Source organism: Ictidomys tridecemlineatus, chromosome 5 (genome assembly GCF_052094955.1).
Source record: "Ictidomys tridecemlineatus isolate mIctTri1 chromosome 5, mIctTri1.hap1, whole genome shotgun sequence".
NCBI classification, from domain to species: Eukaryota; Metazoa; Chordata; class Mammalia; order Rodentia; family Sciuridae; genus Ictidomys; species Ictidomys tridecemlineatus.
The window spans coordinates 176,677,248-176,693,213 of NC_135481.1; the positions used below are offsets into that span (position 1 = coordinate 176,677,248).

Sequence of the window (15,966 nt, forward strand, 5' to 3'; positions counted from 1 at the left end):
CCCACCGTCACCCTAAAGAGGACAAGTAGTGGCCCAGGGGACTGCCAGGGCCACTCAGCTGGGGCAGGGGCTGGGCTGGGGCTCAGACCTTTGACCCCACTTGAGGGGGCTTCTCCTGATCCCCCACCCCCTGACCTTCCTGTCCCTCCAGCCCCCTCCCCCAATCTCCAGGATGGCGCCGAGGGAGGGCAGAGAGGCCAGGGGCCGCGGTCACGCCCGCTGGGTGGACCTGAGGCGGTCGGATCTGTGAGGCCCACCCGTCCGTCTGTCTGCGGGGGCAGGCCACAGGGATAAGGAGATGCTACCTGAGGAGACCCCCTGGCTGGGCGGTCAGGGCAGGGACCCAGGGGGCGCTGGGCTCTCGCCCCATCTCAACCTGGCTTCAGTCACAGGACGTGATGGCCCCGCGTGCGCGTGACACAGTGGCTCCCAGGCTGTGTGGGAAGGCCCCAGCCCCAGCAGCCCCCCGGACTGTGGCTCATCGAGAACAGACATCTCGGCCCCCCGGAGGCCCTCCCAGGCCGGGGTCTCTGAGGCCACGTTTGGGCCCCGGCTCTGACTGGCTCGCTTGGTGACCCTCTGCTTCCTGGTCCCTGGGTGGCCCCGAGAGAAAGCCCTCCTTCCTGGCACGTGCTGTGTCCCTCCCGCGTGTCCGCAGAGGCCCTTCTGAAGATGGCCCAATTGGCTATTAGCTCCCCGTGTGCCCTGGAAGGGGGTCTCAGGGGCCTCCTGAGGTCCCCACGGGTCCGGCCACATGTCCTGCCCTTTGCACTGGCCGGCCTTGCCAGCGTCACCCTCCTGCACACAGATCTGCTGGCCTCGTGGGGTCAGCCCGGCTGAGGGCCCCGGTCTCCTCTCTCCCATCCCGCCGCCTGCCCGGCCTCCCCCAGGCGGAGGTGGCTTGGTGACGGTGATTGGCCCGGTGGCCCCCTGTGAGCCCCAGGAGCCCTCAGATCAGGGATCCCGACTGCCTTGTGCACCGTGGTCACCCCAATGCCCTGCAAGGCCCCCAGCACATAGTAGGCACTCAATAAATTTGCTGAAGGAATGAATGTGTGCTTGCTGTGTGTACGGCCTTGGGGCAGGTGCTGGGACTGGGAGAGGGGACAGTGTGAGTGTGATGCTCACTTGGGCAGCCACAGCCCGTCCCCAGAGCCACCCTGGTGCAGCCACAGCCCGTCCCCAGAGCCACCCTGGTGCAGCACCCGGCTCCCGAGACGCCCGTCTTCGGGGCTATTTATGTTGGAACACACTGAAGCATCACGTGAGCGCGGCTCCTGCTCTTTGGGCTCCTGATAATTATCTAGCCCTTAATTACCTGAGCAGCTAATCAGGCTCCTGAATATAAGGCTTCCTCGCCTCAGGGTCAGGAACAGGGGTCAGTCGCCGGCAGGATCTCCCTGAGCTGGGCCAGGTAAGGACAGTCCCCCACCCGGGACCCTCCCAGAGTGCCTCACCCAGCACCGTCGTTTCACAGATGACACAGGCCCAGCAAGGGGACCCAGCAGATGGGTGGCAGGGCCGGGGCTTGGGTCTGGACACGGTGACCTTGGATGTGTGACTTAGGCCACAGACTCGGGGGCCTCCTCAGACTCTGAGGGGAAAAGCCGGGCTCAGGGCGACCTGGGTGGGGGCCCTGGGGACGAGTGGCAGGCAGAGGAGGGACAGAGGGACCCTGGGTAGAGGATCTGCCAGCAAAGACGGGCGGCTGGCGGCAAGAGATGGGGGGGTCCCGCATGGTCAGGCTCAAATGTGGCCTCTGAGGCCGGGCGTTGAAGGGAGACCTCCCAGTGGAGGTGCAAGGACTGAAATCTGGCCCTGAGGGGCAGCAGGGGACAGAGGGTGGCTGGGTGCAGGGCAGGGCTTCTAAAAGATGGGGACAGCGCAGGCACAGGCACCAAGAGACAGAACGCGATGAGCCCCCCAGAACTCCTGCAGGACCCTGTGGACCCCCACCCTTATTATTCACCCCGCCCCCAGGGACCAGGACACGGGGCAGGGGGCCTGGGGTAGTGCTCAGTGTCCCCGTGTGAGCTGGGGCCGGCTCTGCCACCTGGTCCAGCATTGCACAGCCCCGTGATGACGAGATCTGCCCTGGAGCGCAGCACAGGCAGTGCCTGTCCTTGTCACGCATGCAGCTCTCCCGGGGCCAAGAAAACACGAGGGTTGATGGCTTTTGAGCTCAGATAGAATCTGAAAGTCCACGGGACAGGAGACTCGACCCCACTTTCATTTAGTGATATTGATTATTGGGTCTTCATGGTCCAACTCCTCTCATTCATCAGACCTCAGTCCCTCGTCCCTTCTCCCATTGCCTCCCCTCTCCTCGGGGCGTGGTGGTGCACGTCCTTGATCCCTGCCACTTGGGAGGCTGAGGCAGGAGGATCACAAATTTGGGGCCCTAAGGATCATGACTTAGTGAGGACCTAAGGAACTCAGAGAGACTCTGTCTCAAAAAAATTTTTAAAGGAATATGGGGGTGCAGCTCCTTGGTAGAGTGCCCTGGGTTCAATCCTCAGGGTTTTGCACTCCGTCTGCCTGCACAGCGGGCACGCAATCAACACGCATCAGTGGAGGAGCGCAGGCTCGGGCTGGGGTTGGGATGGCGGCTGACGGCAGGAGCCCGTCTCTCAGGACCTGTGCATCAGGGGAGACCCGTGCCTGAGCCTGCTGCCAGCCAGGTTCCGGCGGGAGCCCCTCTACCGGCTGATCCAGGTCGGGCCACCGCAGGCTGCAGCCCCAAGGCTCCTGGGCCCCCACCTGCTCTGGGACCTGGGATGTCCCACAGGCACCAAGGCCCTGGGGCCTGCACCCAATTCAGGCCCTCGCCCCAGGAGGAGCCATGCTGCGGATCCTGTGCCTGGCACTCTGTGGCCTGCTGCCAGGCACTCAAGCTGACCCGGGCGCACTGCTGCGGTTGGGCATGGACATCTTGAACCATGGTGAGCCTGCGGGCTGGGGTGAGGGGCCAGGAGTGGGCTGTGGGGCACGTGGTTGGTGGTGGCAGCTCATGTTTGCAGGTCCTCAAATCAAACTCACAAGCAATGTGTTTTTACTATTGTCCCATCCCACAGAAGGGGAAATTGAGGCCCAGAGGACATGAAATGACTTGTCCAAGCTTCTCCATGTTAGAGGCCGAGCTGGGAAGCCCAGTCCCTTAGAGTCCCTCAGAGTCCCTCCTTGGCCCTGATGGCAGGGGTTGGTGGCAACATTTGGGCTGTGGGGGTGACAGGCGTGGGTCAAATCCCAGCTCTGCCAAACAACTCTCTGTGTGACCTCAGGCAAGTCACTTGGCCTCTCTGTGTTGCTGTTTGCCCATCTGTAAATGTGAACTGTAAAATAGGGTAACCAAACGATCGTGACCTTAGAATCCCTTAGGAGAGATCTTATAAAATGTGTTTTCCACCTGGACCCCCAACTCCACCACCACGAGGTGAAAGGAGTCAAGTCCAAGTACAAAGGGCAAAGGCGGGTCCATCGGCCTGGTGACTGGCCTCCTCCGAGAACTAGCCTGTGGCCCTGCGGAGGTGTTTCTGGCAGGTGTCATTGGGGGTGGGGTCCTCCTTTCCTGGGGAGCAGAATTGCTTGGCCCCAGGCTGGGACCTGCACTTTAGCAAGCTCCCAGAGACGCTGACCATGGCCAAGAACATCTGGTTCTCAAGGAAAAGGTGACATAGCTCGGTGTCCCTGGCCTCCGGGCCATGCACTTGCCGCTCCCTGCTGCCCTCAGTCCCCATCCTGCACTCTCCGTGTGTCCCCTGCCCACTGTCCCCACCCTGCACTCCCCTGTCCTCTACCCACTGTCCCCACCCTGCACTCCCCTGTCCTCTGCCCACCGTCCCCACCCTGCACTCCCCTGTCCCCTGCCCACCGTCCCCACGCTGCACTCCCGTGTCCCCTGCCCACCGTCCCCACCCTGCACTCCCGTGTCCCCTGCCCACCGTCCCCACCCTGCACTCCCGTGTCCCCTGCCCACCGTCCCCACCCTGCACTCCCGTGTCCCCTGCCCACCGTCCCCACCCTGCACTCCCGTGTCCCCTGCCCACCGTCCCCACCCTGCACTCCCGTGTCCCCTGCCCACCGTCCCCACCCTGCACTCCCGTGTCCCCTGCCCACCGTCCCCACCCTGCACTCCCGTGTCCCCTGCCCACCGTCCCCACCCTGCACTCCGTGTCCCCTGCCCACCGTCCCCACCCTGCACTCCCGTGTCCCCTGCCCACCGTCCCCACCCTGCACTCCCGTGTCCCCTGCCCACTGTCCCCACCCTGCACTCCCGTGTCCCCTGCCCACTGTCCCCACCCTGCACTCCCGTGTCCCCTGCCCTTCCCTCCTGCTCCCTGGTTGCCATGTCTGCTCCTCCTTCCAGGACCCACTGATCTGTCCCCTCCTCCGGGAAACTCCCCAGCCCTGTCCTTCCCCCTGTGGTTTCTGCCTGCCCTCCTCCCGCTGGCTCTGGTCACTTGTTATTGTCACTGCTGGTGACTCAGTCTCTTCTCATTAGGGAAGGACAGGGCTTGGGGCACTGTCCAGCCTGGGGTAGGGCACGGTGGCTGTAAGTGGCCTGAGATGCCCAAGAGATTGGCACAGGGCAGGGAGGAGTGGGAGCCCCTGAGTGTCCCTCTGGACGTCCCCTCCAGAGGTGCAGAGCGCCATGGAGGAGAGTCACATCCTGGAGAAGATGGCAGCCGAGGCCGGCAAGAAGCGGCCGGGCGTGAAGCCCATCAAGGGCATCACCAAGTAAGTTGGGGCCGGGGGAGGGCCACCCTGCGCTGTCCTGCTGCATGACCCTGGGCTATCACTGCCCCTACCTGGGCCTCCTCAGCCACCCAAGGGGGACAATTCCTGCCTTGTGATGAGCTGGATCCTTGTGAGGAGGATGCAAGGTCCAAAACCCCAACTCTAAGGAAATGAAAAGGCCCTTAAGCGGTGGAGCCGGCGGGCGTCAGCTCTCATTTGATGACAGGAAGACTCGGTCATCGATGGCTCGGGGCTGCTGGCCCGAGGCACTGGGGAGGGTCCCAGGTTCTATTGGGACTTAGCAGGAAATAGGACTGTGATCCATTAGTAATGTCTGCCAAGAGCTCAGGGTAGGCAGGGGGAGGTTGGCACACACATCTTGGTTACCTTGGATCTCGACTGGTGATTCTCATCCAGGGCTGGCTGTGCCTCCAAGGGGACATTTGGCAATGTCTGGAGACACTCACTTGCGGGCGAGTGGGGGAGTGTTACCAGAATCTAGTGGGTTGAGGTCAGAGTGCTACTAAACATTTCATCAGCGCACAGGCCAGCCAGCCAGCCACACCTGGGGACCGTCCTGCTTCCTTCCACCCACCAGAAGCCTTGATCTGGGCAAACCTCCCTATTTTGTTCCCCACAGGAGGGGAGGGAACAGTCAGATGTCACACAGCGTCAGCCCTGCGTCTCGCCTCACAGACAATGAGTGCTTTCCATGTACCATTGGTTCACACTCAGATTTTGCTCACATTCTGGGATGTCCCCTCAGGGCAGGCTCATCCCTGTGACACGGAGAGAAGGCTACCCAAGGCCTCCCTGCCAGGCGAGGGGAGGCGGAGGGTCTGTCTTGCCTGCTCAGGCCTCACTGGGGGGTGCCTGTTCTCTCCCAGCATGAAGGTCAAGGACGTCCAGCTCCCTGTCATCACGCTGAACTTCGTCCCTGAAGTGGGCATCTTCCAGTGTGTGTCCACGGGCATGACCATCACGGGAAAGAGGTGCGTCTGTCAGGGACTGAAGGGGGAGGAGAGTGGCCTCCCCGTCTCACTCTTACATGCACACTTATTGTGCACCTACTGTGTGCTCTGGGTGCTGGGATCTGAGATGATCGGACCTGGTTGCTGCTTTGAGGGAATCAGGCTCAGCACCAAGGGGCTGATGCTCTAGAAGAAGCTGCTGAGCAGGAGCCAGGGGGCCGGGAGAGGCTCTGGGAACATGAGCGGGTTCTGAAGGACGTGTAGGAGTTCACCAGAGAAGAGGGGGGGCCCTGGTGTGGGTCCCATCACCTTTCCTGTCCCGTGGCTGGGGTTCCTTGCCCTCCTCCCTTGCAGAGCTGCTGAGATCGTGGGCAAAGAGGGGACAGGGAAGTGGCCCTGGATGGGAGATGCCCACGATGCTGACCTGCGCCCTCCTCCAGTTTCATGGGAGGGAACATGGAGATCATCATCGTCCTGAACATCACAGCCACCGACCGGCTCCTGCAGGAGGAGGAGACGGGCCTCCCCGTGTTCAGGAGCGAGGGCTGTGAGATCACCCTGGTCAGCGTGAAGACCAACCTGCCCAGCAAGTGAGGGGCTCTGCAGCGGGGCGGGGAGGCCGGTCCACCCTGCTACTGTCCCCTGCATCCCGCTTCCTGAGCACCAAGCCTCCTTAACCTTGTCCCTTCGTGTCCTGTGCCTGACCTCCTGCCACTGGCCCATGCTCCGGTGCTCACGTCCAGCATGCTGCCCAAGATGGTCAACAAGTTCCTGGACAACACCCTGCACAAGGTCCTCCCCGGCATGGTGAGCAGCCCGAGTGGCCTCAGCCTTCCTTGCTGGGTGGCGCAGGCTTGGCGGGAGGAATGCCGTGGTCAGCTAGAGATGGCCACTCTGAGCACGGGTGGAGGAAGCAACGGGGCTTGCTCCTGCTCAGATGACCAGGCCCTGGGAGGGACACCTCGCTGACTTTTCAGGCTCTGGTCAGGGGCTCTGCATTCTAGTACAGACTCTCGCAGTGGCTTCCGTGTGACCTGGGCTTCAGTTTTCCCACACGTCCTTGGACTGGACAGGTGCCTGGGGTCCCCACAGAACCCTGAGCTGGAGGGCGAGGCCCCCTGCAGGGACCCGCTCACCCAGGGCCCTCTCTGTTCCAGCTGTGTCCAGCCATTGACGCAGTCCTGGTGTACGTGAACCAGAAGTGGGCCAGACTCAGTGGTGAGTGTCCCTAGCCACCCCTCCCGGCTAGGGACAGTAGCCACGCTGTGCTGGGCCACAGCCTCGTGTCCTCGTGGTGTATGAGGCCAATGGGATCTGCTTCCTACATCATTTGGGGGCCCAGGGGGCTCCCCAGTATGAGAGAAAGGAAATCTCAATGGCTTGGATTGTCCCCAGCAGTGTGGCCTGGGAAAAGCCACCAGGCCTGGCTCTGCTCATCTGTCAAGCCCCTGGTAGCCCTGCCCTGCCCCCCTGGCTGTGAGATCAGGCCCTGGGTGAAGCCTCTGTGCCTGCAGATGGGAGGGGCTCCGGCTGGGCCCCTCCTGCCCTGAAGTCTCTGAGGCCCAGAGATGCTAAGAATCTGCCTGGGGTCACACAGAGGGACAGGTTCCGGGAGCAGCTGGCTGGAGCCGGCTTTTCTGGGGGGCCCCCCGGGACTGGCGTCTCTCTGAGTGGAACCTCCTCTGCACAGACCCCATGCCCGTGGGCCAGATGGGCACTGTCAAGTACGCCCTGATGTCCACACCGGCCACCACGGCCAGCCATATCCGGGTGGACTTCAGCGTGAGTGCTGGGCCCGGGGGTGGCCTTGGCTCACTGGACCCGGGGGTGGGGCCTTTCCCCCGGGCAGGGGTCGGCGGAGGACCTGTCACCAGGGTCCTCTCTGTCTCTGCTCTAAGCATGACCGTGGAGCCCCTGGCTGGCTGCAGGGGCTGCTCGTGTTGTCCCAAGGCTGGCACACAGGTGGGGACACAGAGAAGGGGACGAGCAGGGCTTGGCTAGGGTCCCACGGGAGTCGGTGGCCTCCAGGGCCCCAGGTGACAAGGTGAGATGCATCTTCCAGGACCAGGAAGAAGACTCCTAGAGGTCATGGCCCCATGACGTCTTCCTGCAGTGGGCTCCTGGGGTCCCGTGGGGCTGGTCCCCTCCTCTTTCTCCTGAGGGTGCGGCAGGAATCGTATCCTGGAGAGAGAGGCCCCAGCCGGTCAGTGAGGCCTGCTGAGGTTGCCCCCTGAGGGAGACGCCCAGTGGCCTGGGGACCGGCTCCCTTCTCAATCTTGGGCCTCAGCCCACCCGCTGTCCACGGGGGTCTCTGCGGCCACCCTGGCTCGGACGCTGCATGGCCTGCTGACTGGGGCTTGGCTTGGGCCCCCTGGCCACGGGCTCTCACGGCTGTGTCTCCCTCCCGGCCACCCCACAGCCCGAGGTGACGCCGCAGAAGGGCAAAACCATCAAGCTGGCCGAGGACGGGGGGCCCCTCGAGATCCCGGGGGGCTATGCCGAGGGGTCATCGCAGCTGCTGCTCTCGGCCGCCCTCCTCACGGCTGAGCTGGCCCTTCTGCAGAAGTCCTTCAATGTGGACATCCAGGACCAGACGGTGAGCCCTGAGCCCGCCTCCCCAGCCTCTGCCCGGAGTTGTCCGTCCTGAGATGGCCCTGGGGCAGCTGGACACCTCCGCTGGGGGGACCCAGGGCTGCCCTTTCACTCCCATCAGCCCACCCCCACCCCACCCCTGTGCCCACCACACTCACCCGGACCTTGAAGTGCCCACCCACCAGCCATTGATCCACCAGTCATGTCCTGGCCAGCCACCCGGCCACCCCCCAGCTGGCCAGTGAGCACATATTCATGTCCTGGGTCCTATCCATCCAATTGGCATCCACCTGTCCCTTCATACCGTCTCCAGGACACCTAGAAGAGGGCCTCACACTAAGGAATCAGTGACTCTGGGCACCCGCCCCTCCCCCCAACACTTCTGTCCACTCCCGACTGTCCAGGGCTGCTCTCCTCATCCACTCGCCCACCGACCTGCCCTGCCCAGACCCACTGTCCTCCTCCGACCCAGGAATCCACCCTTGTTCTGCGCGCCACCCTCCACCCCTGAACGCACCTCTCGCTTCCCACCCACCGTCCATGTCACCAGCTTCGCATCCACTCACCCCCTCCCCCCTCCCCCTCCCCCCCAGCTGTCCATCCCCCTCCCCTCCCACCCACACCCACCTCCACTGGCCCTTCACCCATTTCGGCTGCCCCCTCCCATCTCCCTCCTGCTCCTCCCTCCAACAACGTGTCCTTGACCCCTGACCCCGGGCCAGGAGGTGGAGCCTGAGGCTGCACCTGCTGAGCTGAGGCATGGTCCGGGGACTTGGGGACCCCAACTCCCACTGTCATTTTGTAGATTGGTGAGCTGCCCCCACAAACCACAGTGACCCTGGCTGGCTTCATCCCTGAGGTGAGTGTCAGTCCTCCCCGACCTGTCCCCGCACCCTGCCCAGTCCCTCGCTGGACGGGGACGCAGCTCAGCGTTTGGGTCTGACATAGGAACAGCCCCAGCCTCGTGTTTGCTCCTCTTCCCTGGACACCTGCCGGCCCTTTGCCTGTCCCACGTCCTGGGTCCAAGGTGGAAATCACACCTCCCCTGAGGGACTCTGCTTGCTCCTGAAGCCACTGTCTAAGGCCTGGGCCGGTTCTGCAGGTGGCCGAGGCCTATCCCAAGCCCAAGCCCGTGGTGACCCAGATCAGGATAAACAAGCCCCCCAAGGTCACCATGAAGACCGGCAAGAGCCTGCTGCACTTCCACGGCTCCCTGGAGGTCTTCACTGCCCGGCGGCGGGGCAAGCCCCCCGTGTCCCTGTTCCTCCTGGAGACAGTGAGTGGGCGGTCCCCCACAGGTCCCCAGCCTCATGAACGTTCAGGGCTGGAGGGTGGGATTTCAGTTGAAAGCCCAGAAAGGGATCAAAGCATTCTTAGTCCACCTCGGTTGTGGGGCCCTGCCCTCCCGGGCACTGTCACCTGGGTCTGGCACTGTCACCTGGGTCTGACTCCTGCTCCGCCACTGAGCCTTGGAGTGGACAGAGCAGCCAAGGAGGCTCAGTGTGGACTCCTGCCCCTGGGCCCTCCTTGGCCTCCAGTAGCAGCCACAAGGGCAGTGACAGTTCTCCAAGGGGACACGAGAGCCCCGAGGGACCCAGGTTCAGTCTGGGGAAACCACAGGGAGGTGATGGCTGAGCCGGGTTTTGAAGGTTGAGCAGCAGCTGACCGGGGGACAGGGATGGGGGACAGCCCAAGCCAAGGTGACAGCCGAGGTGGAGGCCTGGGGTGAGACGTGGCATGTGCAGGGACCCTCTGCGGTGCCAGGTACTTCTGCGAGTGCTGTCCTGGCCCAGGACAGGGAGAGACAAGGAACCTGGGGAGGGGAGGAGGCTGCTGGGTCCGGTTCCTGGGGGCCTCGCGGGCAGAGAGCCGGACTCGGCTTTGTCTTCGCGATGGTGGCGCCAACGGGGGCCACCGCCCCTCTCTGCTTCCTCCCCTGACGCCAGCACTTCAACCTGAAAATCCAGTACTCGGTGCAGGGGAACCGGCTGCAGATGGACACCTCTGTGGACAGGTGGGGGCCTGCTGCCCGAGCTGGCACTGCTTGGCTTCCTGCTCCGGGTTCTCCCTAGGGTCCGTCCAGTGCAGCCCACGCTGCCAGGCTGCTCTGGTCACTGCCCCTGCTCTAGACCCCTCAGTGGCTCCCACTGCCTGCACCGTCTTTTCTTACGTCTTAGCTTGGCACTCCAAGACTTGCTCAAGTTCACTCCTTCTCCCCTCACTCTTCCACTAGGCTGTCACAGGGTCTGGTCAGGGGCCCATGTCCCATTTTTCATTCATAGGTCTTGGCCCATGTCACCCAAATGCCGCCAGAGTCAGGGCCAATGAGAGGCACTGGCCAATGTGTCACATTCGTCATTCCCCTTCGTTCTTACGCTCTGGAGGAGAGTATATTGACTTCCTAGATTCATGTTCAGTCACCCATTGATTTTTGTATTTGTCTAAATAGTGAGTGACTCGTCCTACTTGGGGATTCTTTCAGTTGAAGGAGACAGAACTCCAACTTCAACTGCTTCAAGCCCCAAAGGGAGTCTTTTGGCTCATTTAACTGAAAACTCCGGGGCCAGGTGTGCTTTCAGGCATGGTTGGATCCAGACACACAAGTCCTCAAGAATCCTCCCTCCTCCCCTTGAGCTGACTATCCATTTTGTGGCTCCTCTCCCCTTGGGGTGGCAGAGCGACCCTAACCACAGGAGAACGGTTCCAATAAGATGACCCAGGCTGGGATCCAGTGTGGGTCACATGACGCACTGTGGGCCCATCACAGGGACTGAAAGATGGGATGGTCTGGTCACCTGGCCTGGCCTGGACTGGCTCCCTTGGGGATTTGGGTCCTGCTCTGCTCAGTGCCTTGGACTAAGAAGGGGATAGAGTGGACAGGCAGACCACCCAGCACCCTCCCACGGCGCCTATGGGGAGATGTGCTGGGCGAGGGCTCCTACCCTGGGTCCAGCAAGGACGTGAACTTGACCCTCTGGCCGTGACCCCTCACCTAGCTGGCCTGGGCAGGAGCCAGAGCCGTGTCTGGGGAGGAGGGTCAGGAGACCCTGCGGGCACAGAAGGGGCGGTCAAGAGGGGGGTCCCGTCCCTCACGGGTGACGTGCGCGCAGAGGCTCCGGACACCCGAAGGCTGCCTCAGGGAGGGGTTGGGGTTTGGGACCCCCCTTCTCCAGGGCCAGGTCCTGTGGCTCTGACCGCCCCCTCCCCCACAGATTGCTGAGCCTGACCCGGGGGTCCTCGTCGATTGGTAACTTCGACGTAAGTGTCCCAAGAGCCTCTGCCTGGTCTGGTTGGAGGTCCTGGACCACAGGGAAGAAGTCTGGGAACAGAGTTAGAGCCAAGAGAGCAAGGCCATCGGGAGACTCAGACTCCTGATCCGCTGTGTGACCTCAGGGCAGTCTCTTAACCTTTCTGAGTTCCCGTTTTCTAGCTAGAAACTGGATATCTCCCTGGACTGACTTTCAAAACATGGCCCAGTGGCACTCTGGGCTGGCTTTCCTCAGCCACGCTGTGGTTTTTATTAGTTTCTGTGGCCCCAGGGCCTGGCACAGTCCCTGACTCTGGCAGGAGCTGATAAGAACCACAGAGGCCCATCCCCCACCCAGTGCGCTGGGCTCCACAGCCCGTGGGAGGCACAGGGAGGTGGCGCCAATGGCGGATCAAAGCTGCTGTGTTCTGTAGGAGCAGAAGTAGGGTCCACAGTTCTGCCTCCCGAATTTCCCACTCCTGCTCCGTGACCCAGGCCCACACCTCACCAACAGGCACCAAGCAGAGAGGGGCAGAGGCCTACGGTCACCCAGGGCAGGACCCAGAGTTTTTTTGGTACCCAGGGGCACTTGCCCACTGAGCCCCATCCCCAGCCCTATTCTGCATTTTATTTAGAGACAGAGTCTCACTGAGTTGCTTGGTGCCTTGCTTTTGCTGAGGCTGGTTTTGAACTCGTGATCCTCCTGCCTCAGCCTCCTGGGCTGATGGGATCACTTGGGTGCACCACTGCGCCCAGCGAGGCCCAGCTTTGACGCGAGCTGGACAAACTGCTCAAAGTCTCTAATGTCCATTGCCGTGGTCCCCAGGCCTGGCCGGAGTGAGGCCCGGGACTGGGTGGGGTCGGGTGGGGTTGAATGATGGCGGGTTGCTCTCTGTCCCCAGGAGGAGGAGCTGACTGGCTACATCACCGATTACCTCCAGGAAGCCTTTGTCCCCGTGGTCAACGGTGAGGCCTCCAACAGGCGTCCACTTCACTGGTGCCACGAAGCACCGGGAAGGGATGCCACCCACCCACACCAGGGAATCTAAAGGGGAGTGGAGAGCCATTGCCGAGTCTTTGAGTCCTCGTAATGTCACCTGCCTGGGGACAGAGGCCCATCAGTGTGGTCTTTGACCCTTGACCCCCATATCATGAGCAAGGCCTTGAGCTGGGCCTCAAGTCCTGTCCCAGGTGGACATTGCGCATCCACCACGGCACTGAGCTCCAGGCGGCCTCTCCTTAGTACCCCGCAGCCAGGCCCCGCGTGACGCTTGCTGTACTTCTCAGATGTGCTCCGAGTGGGGTTCCCGCTCCCGGATCTTCTGGCCATCAACTACAACCTGGCGGAGCTGCACCTGGCAGAGGTGGGGCCGGCGCCGCCACGCCACCGACACTTAGGCCAATGGAGGATGAGCAGACTGGAGGGGGTGGGGCTGGGGAGGGGTGGCCGTGGTGTGACCTTGTCAATCCCTGAGCAAGTCCCCGCCCCTCACAACCTGGGCCCTCCTGGGCCAGCGGGTCCCCAGGAGAATCCTTGAAGGCTGCTGCTCTCTCCCTCTGCCACCAAATCACTTGTCCTCCCTCTGCCCCTGTTTTTCTGTTTAAAATGGGGATGAAAATCCGGCCATGGACCTCACAGAGCTGTTAGGAGTCACTGAGATGATTCGCATGAGGGTATACAGGAGGTGCTCAATAATTACAAGCGCTTCTTGGCATGTCAGGCTTTGAACTTGGAAGGTTATTTTTCTCACGTTGATCTCTCCACGCTGGGAGCTTTGCCCTTTGACAGTTGAAAACGTGGAGACCCAAGAGGAGAAGGGACGTCCCCAGGGTCACAGGTCACAGCTTTCCATCTCCTCCAGGGGCCCAGCTCCGCCCCGCCCCTGTGCCCGGTGGCCTGTCCTTGCTCCCCCGGCCCCTCTCCACCGGCCTCTTTCTCCTGCTAGAACGCTCTCGTGCTGGATCTGAAGCTGGACTGACGGCTCAGGACGTCCCGCCAGCTGCGGCCCCCGCCTGCCCCCGTGGAGGAGCCCGCTGATTGGAGCCGGCGGCCACTACCACCGGAGGCTGCTTTTGGGTGGAGGAGTGACCGGGAGAGGCCGGGGCCTGGCAATAAACAGGAGAAAGACCTTCAGACGCGACACTCTGGTCTCTTTTCTAATAGCAAGTCCCCGTGTGGCTCCCCTTGGTGGGTGCTGGGGTCTGGGATCAGCCTGGGGTCTACAGGACAGTGACCGTGGTCTGGAGGACAGTGACCACAGCCTGGGGGGGCGGCTTGAGCACCCACTGAAGCCTGGCTCCGGGCTTTTCTTGTCTCCATAACCACGTGGGGGAGGGCCAGCGCCGTGTTCCCCACTTCACGGATGAGGATGTTGACGCTCGGAGTTCAAGGTCACTCCAGCAAGTGGTCAAGCTCTTCCCAGCTCAGCTTTGTGTCCCCAAATCTTGGCAACTGGAGGATGGCTGTACTCATGAGGGGCCTGTGCCCAGCAGCTGTTCCATGTCCTCGTAGTAACAGAGGCAGGCGAGGACTGTCCCCATGTCACAGATGAGGAGACTGAGGCTCAGCGAGGTGGGAAGGCTGGCACCAGGCCCTGGGTAGCCAGGGTGCAGAGCGGGGGCTGGGTTCCAGCTCAGGTTTGAACCTTGGCTCTGGTCCTGGCCCCGTGTGCCTGAGCAGAGCGTCCCCCCCCCCTCAGCTTCTCCAGCTGTGAAGAGGGTGACATCGCACAAGCCCCAGCAGGAGTTGTGGGAGGGGCGAGAGGAATCCCCCAGAGCTCATGGGCCGGTTCATTAGTAACTGGAGCTGGAGCCCAGGCCTTGGGACAAGCAAGTGCTCCACCCCTAAGCCCCGCCCCAGCCCTGTTATTCTCAATCGAGTCTTTTAAAGGTGGGCGTGGGGCTGGGGCTGGGGCTCAGTGGCAGAGCACTTGCCTCTCAGGTGTGAGCACCACATAGAAATAAATAAAATAAACAAATGTCCACTGACCACTAAAAACTATTTTTAAAAAGTGGATGTCTATTTACATACAACTGAGCCAAATTAGGTCTTCTCTGCAGACCCTGAAATCAGTTTCCTTTGCTAGAAAGTTAACAAAAAACCTAGGGCCTGGGGCTGGGCTGGGGCTCAGTGGTAACGCCCTGGCCCAGCATGTTGGGGCCCTGGGTTGGAGCCTCAGCACCACATAAATGTAAAATAAAGAGACCGTGTCCACCTAAAACTTAAAAGTGAATGTTTTTTTAAAAATCTGTAACATTGAAACAAAAGTGCACCTGGATGAGCAGCCGATGGACCCCTGGGAATTGCCAGGTGGGGCTGTGTGTCCGTGTGTCTGTGTGTCCGAGTGTCTGTGTCCACCCGTGGGTGTGTGAACCTGTCAGGATTTCTGGGTGTCCGTGGGGTGGGCTCTGGCAGGGGTCTGGGTGCCTCTGTGCCTGGGGAGTGCACGTCTGGTCAGGAGGCCGTTGCTCCGCAAGCTCCTGAGGCCCTGCAGGTGGACTCTGTCCCAGGTTGGCCCCAATCCCTGCCAGGCCGCCCCCTGTCCCTCAGCATCAGCCCTAATCTCATCGCCCATCGTCTCCAGTTCTGGGACAATGGCTGCCTTGAGACACTCTGGCAGGCACAGACGCCTGGCTAATCCATGGGTAGTTGGCACCTGGCCCTGTGTCCCCAACTCTGCCTGGTGTGTCCAGCAGCACACTCACGGCCACCTTAAGCCCTAGGGCCACCTTGCCAGGCCGAGTGCAGGTGGGACAGCAAGCTCAGGGCTGGCTGCTGCATTCAGAGGCCTGGGTTCCACCAGATGCTGGACACCGCGTGGCCTCAGGCAAGCCCGGCTCCTCCTGGACCTCAGCTTGCCCATCTGTACCATGGGAAAGGGTTGGATGCTCTGGCCTCGAATCTGATTTCTACTGCCTTCGAGAGGCCAGCGATCTGGACTCACCTGGGTAGAAAACCGAGGCTGAGTCCACAAAGGGAGCCTGAGGGCAGTGCTAGAGGTCCCGTCCCCAGACACGGTTCCTCCTTCCCCTATGAGAATGGGAGGCTCAGAGAGGTGAAGCGTCCTGCCCAAGGACACACAGCACAGGTGGAACTGCACTTGAACCCTGTCTCCTCCTCAATCCTTCACTCCACACTCAGGGAGGCGATGACATCCTTTAAAGAGTGTGACGCAGGGCTGGGTGTGACTCAGTAGAGCACCGCCCTGGGATCCATGCCCAGAATACGGGGTGGGGAGAGAAGAAAGAGAGAGAAACGGAGGCACAAGTTCATAGTGAGAAGGGGCAGCGCCTGCCCTGGGGGAGGAAGCCCTCGTTCTTCCTGCCCCCCCCGCCCTGCCCTCCTCCTCAGCCCACCCCGACAGCTGGATTGGAACCGGGACCTCTGACTCCAAAACCCAGCCAGGAGCTGGGGTCACC

At 61.9% G+C, this 15,966-nt stretch overlaps 1 protein-coding gene across 2 annotated transcripts; it reads left to right on the top strand.

Moving 5' to 3' along the window:
- The first annotated feature begins 1,256 nt into the window (after positions 1 to 1,256).
- On the top strand, positions 1,257 to 13,681 carry Bpifb6 (BPI fold containing family B member 6). Of its 2 annotated transcripts, none has more exons than XM_078051617.1 (16): positions 1,257 to 1,414; positions 2,822 to 2,942; positions 4,638 to 4,737; positions 5,625 to 5,729; positions 6,149 to 6,298; positions 6,452 to 6,515; positions 6,866 to 6,926; positions 7,399 to 7,490; positions 8,128 to 8,304; positions 9,106 to 9,159; positions 9,403 to 9,576; positions 10,247 to 10,314; positions 11,513 to 11,558; positions 12,450 to 12,513; positions 12,835 to 12,911; positions 13,494 to 13,681. In XM_078051617.1, exons 2-16 carry the CDS (start codon positions 2,843 to 2,845, stop codon positions 13,524 to 13,526), a joined length of 1,365 nt encoding a protein of 454 aa, XP_077907743.1. In that variant the 5' UTR covers positions 1,257 to 1,414; positions 2,822 to 2,842; the 3' UTR covers positions 13,527 to 13,681. The 2 variants fall into 2 exon arrangements, with proteins under 2 accessions (XP_077907743.1, XP_077907742.1); XM_078051616.1 differs by having other exon boundaries at positions 1,261 to 1,414; positions 2,835 to 2,942.
- Positions 13,682 to 15,966: the final 2,285 nt, after the last annotated feature.

Excerpts from the sequence above, each read along its gene's own strand:
- Bpifb6 (XM_078051617.1), top strand. The coding sequence starts at position 2,843 with ATGCTGCGGATCCTGTGCCTGGCACTCTGTGGCCTGCTGCCAGGCACT. Across the intron at positions 8,305-9,105 it reads TGGACATCCAGGACCAGACG|ATTGGTGAGCTGCCCCCACA; the intron begins GTGAGCCCTGAG and ends GTCATTTTGTAG. Across the intron at positions 12,912-13,493 it reads CGGAGCTGCACCTGGCAGAG|AACGCTCTCGTGCTGGATCT; the intron begins GTGGGGCCGGCG and ends TTCTCCTGCTAG.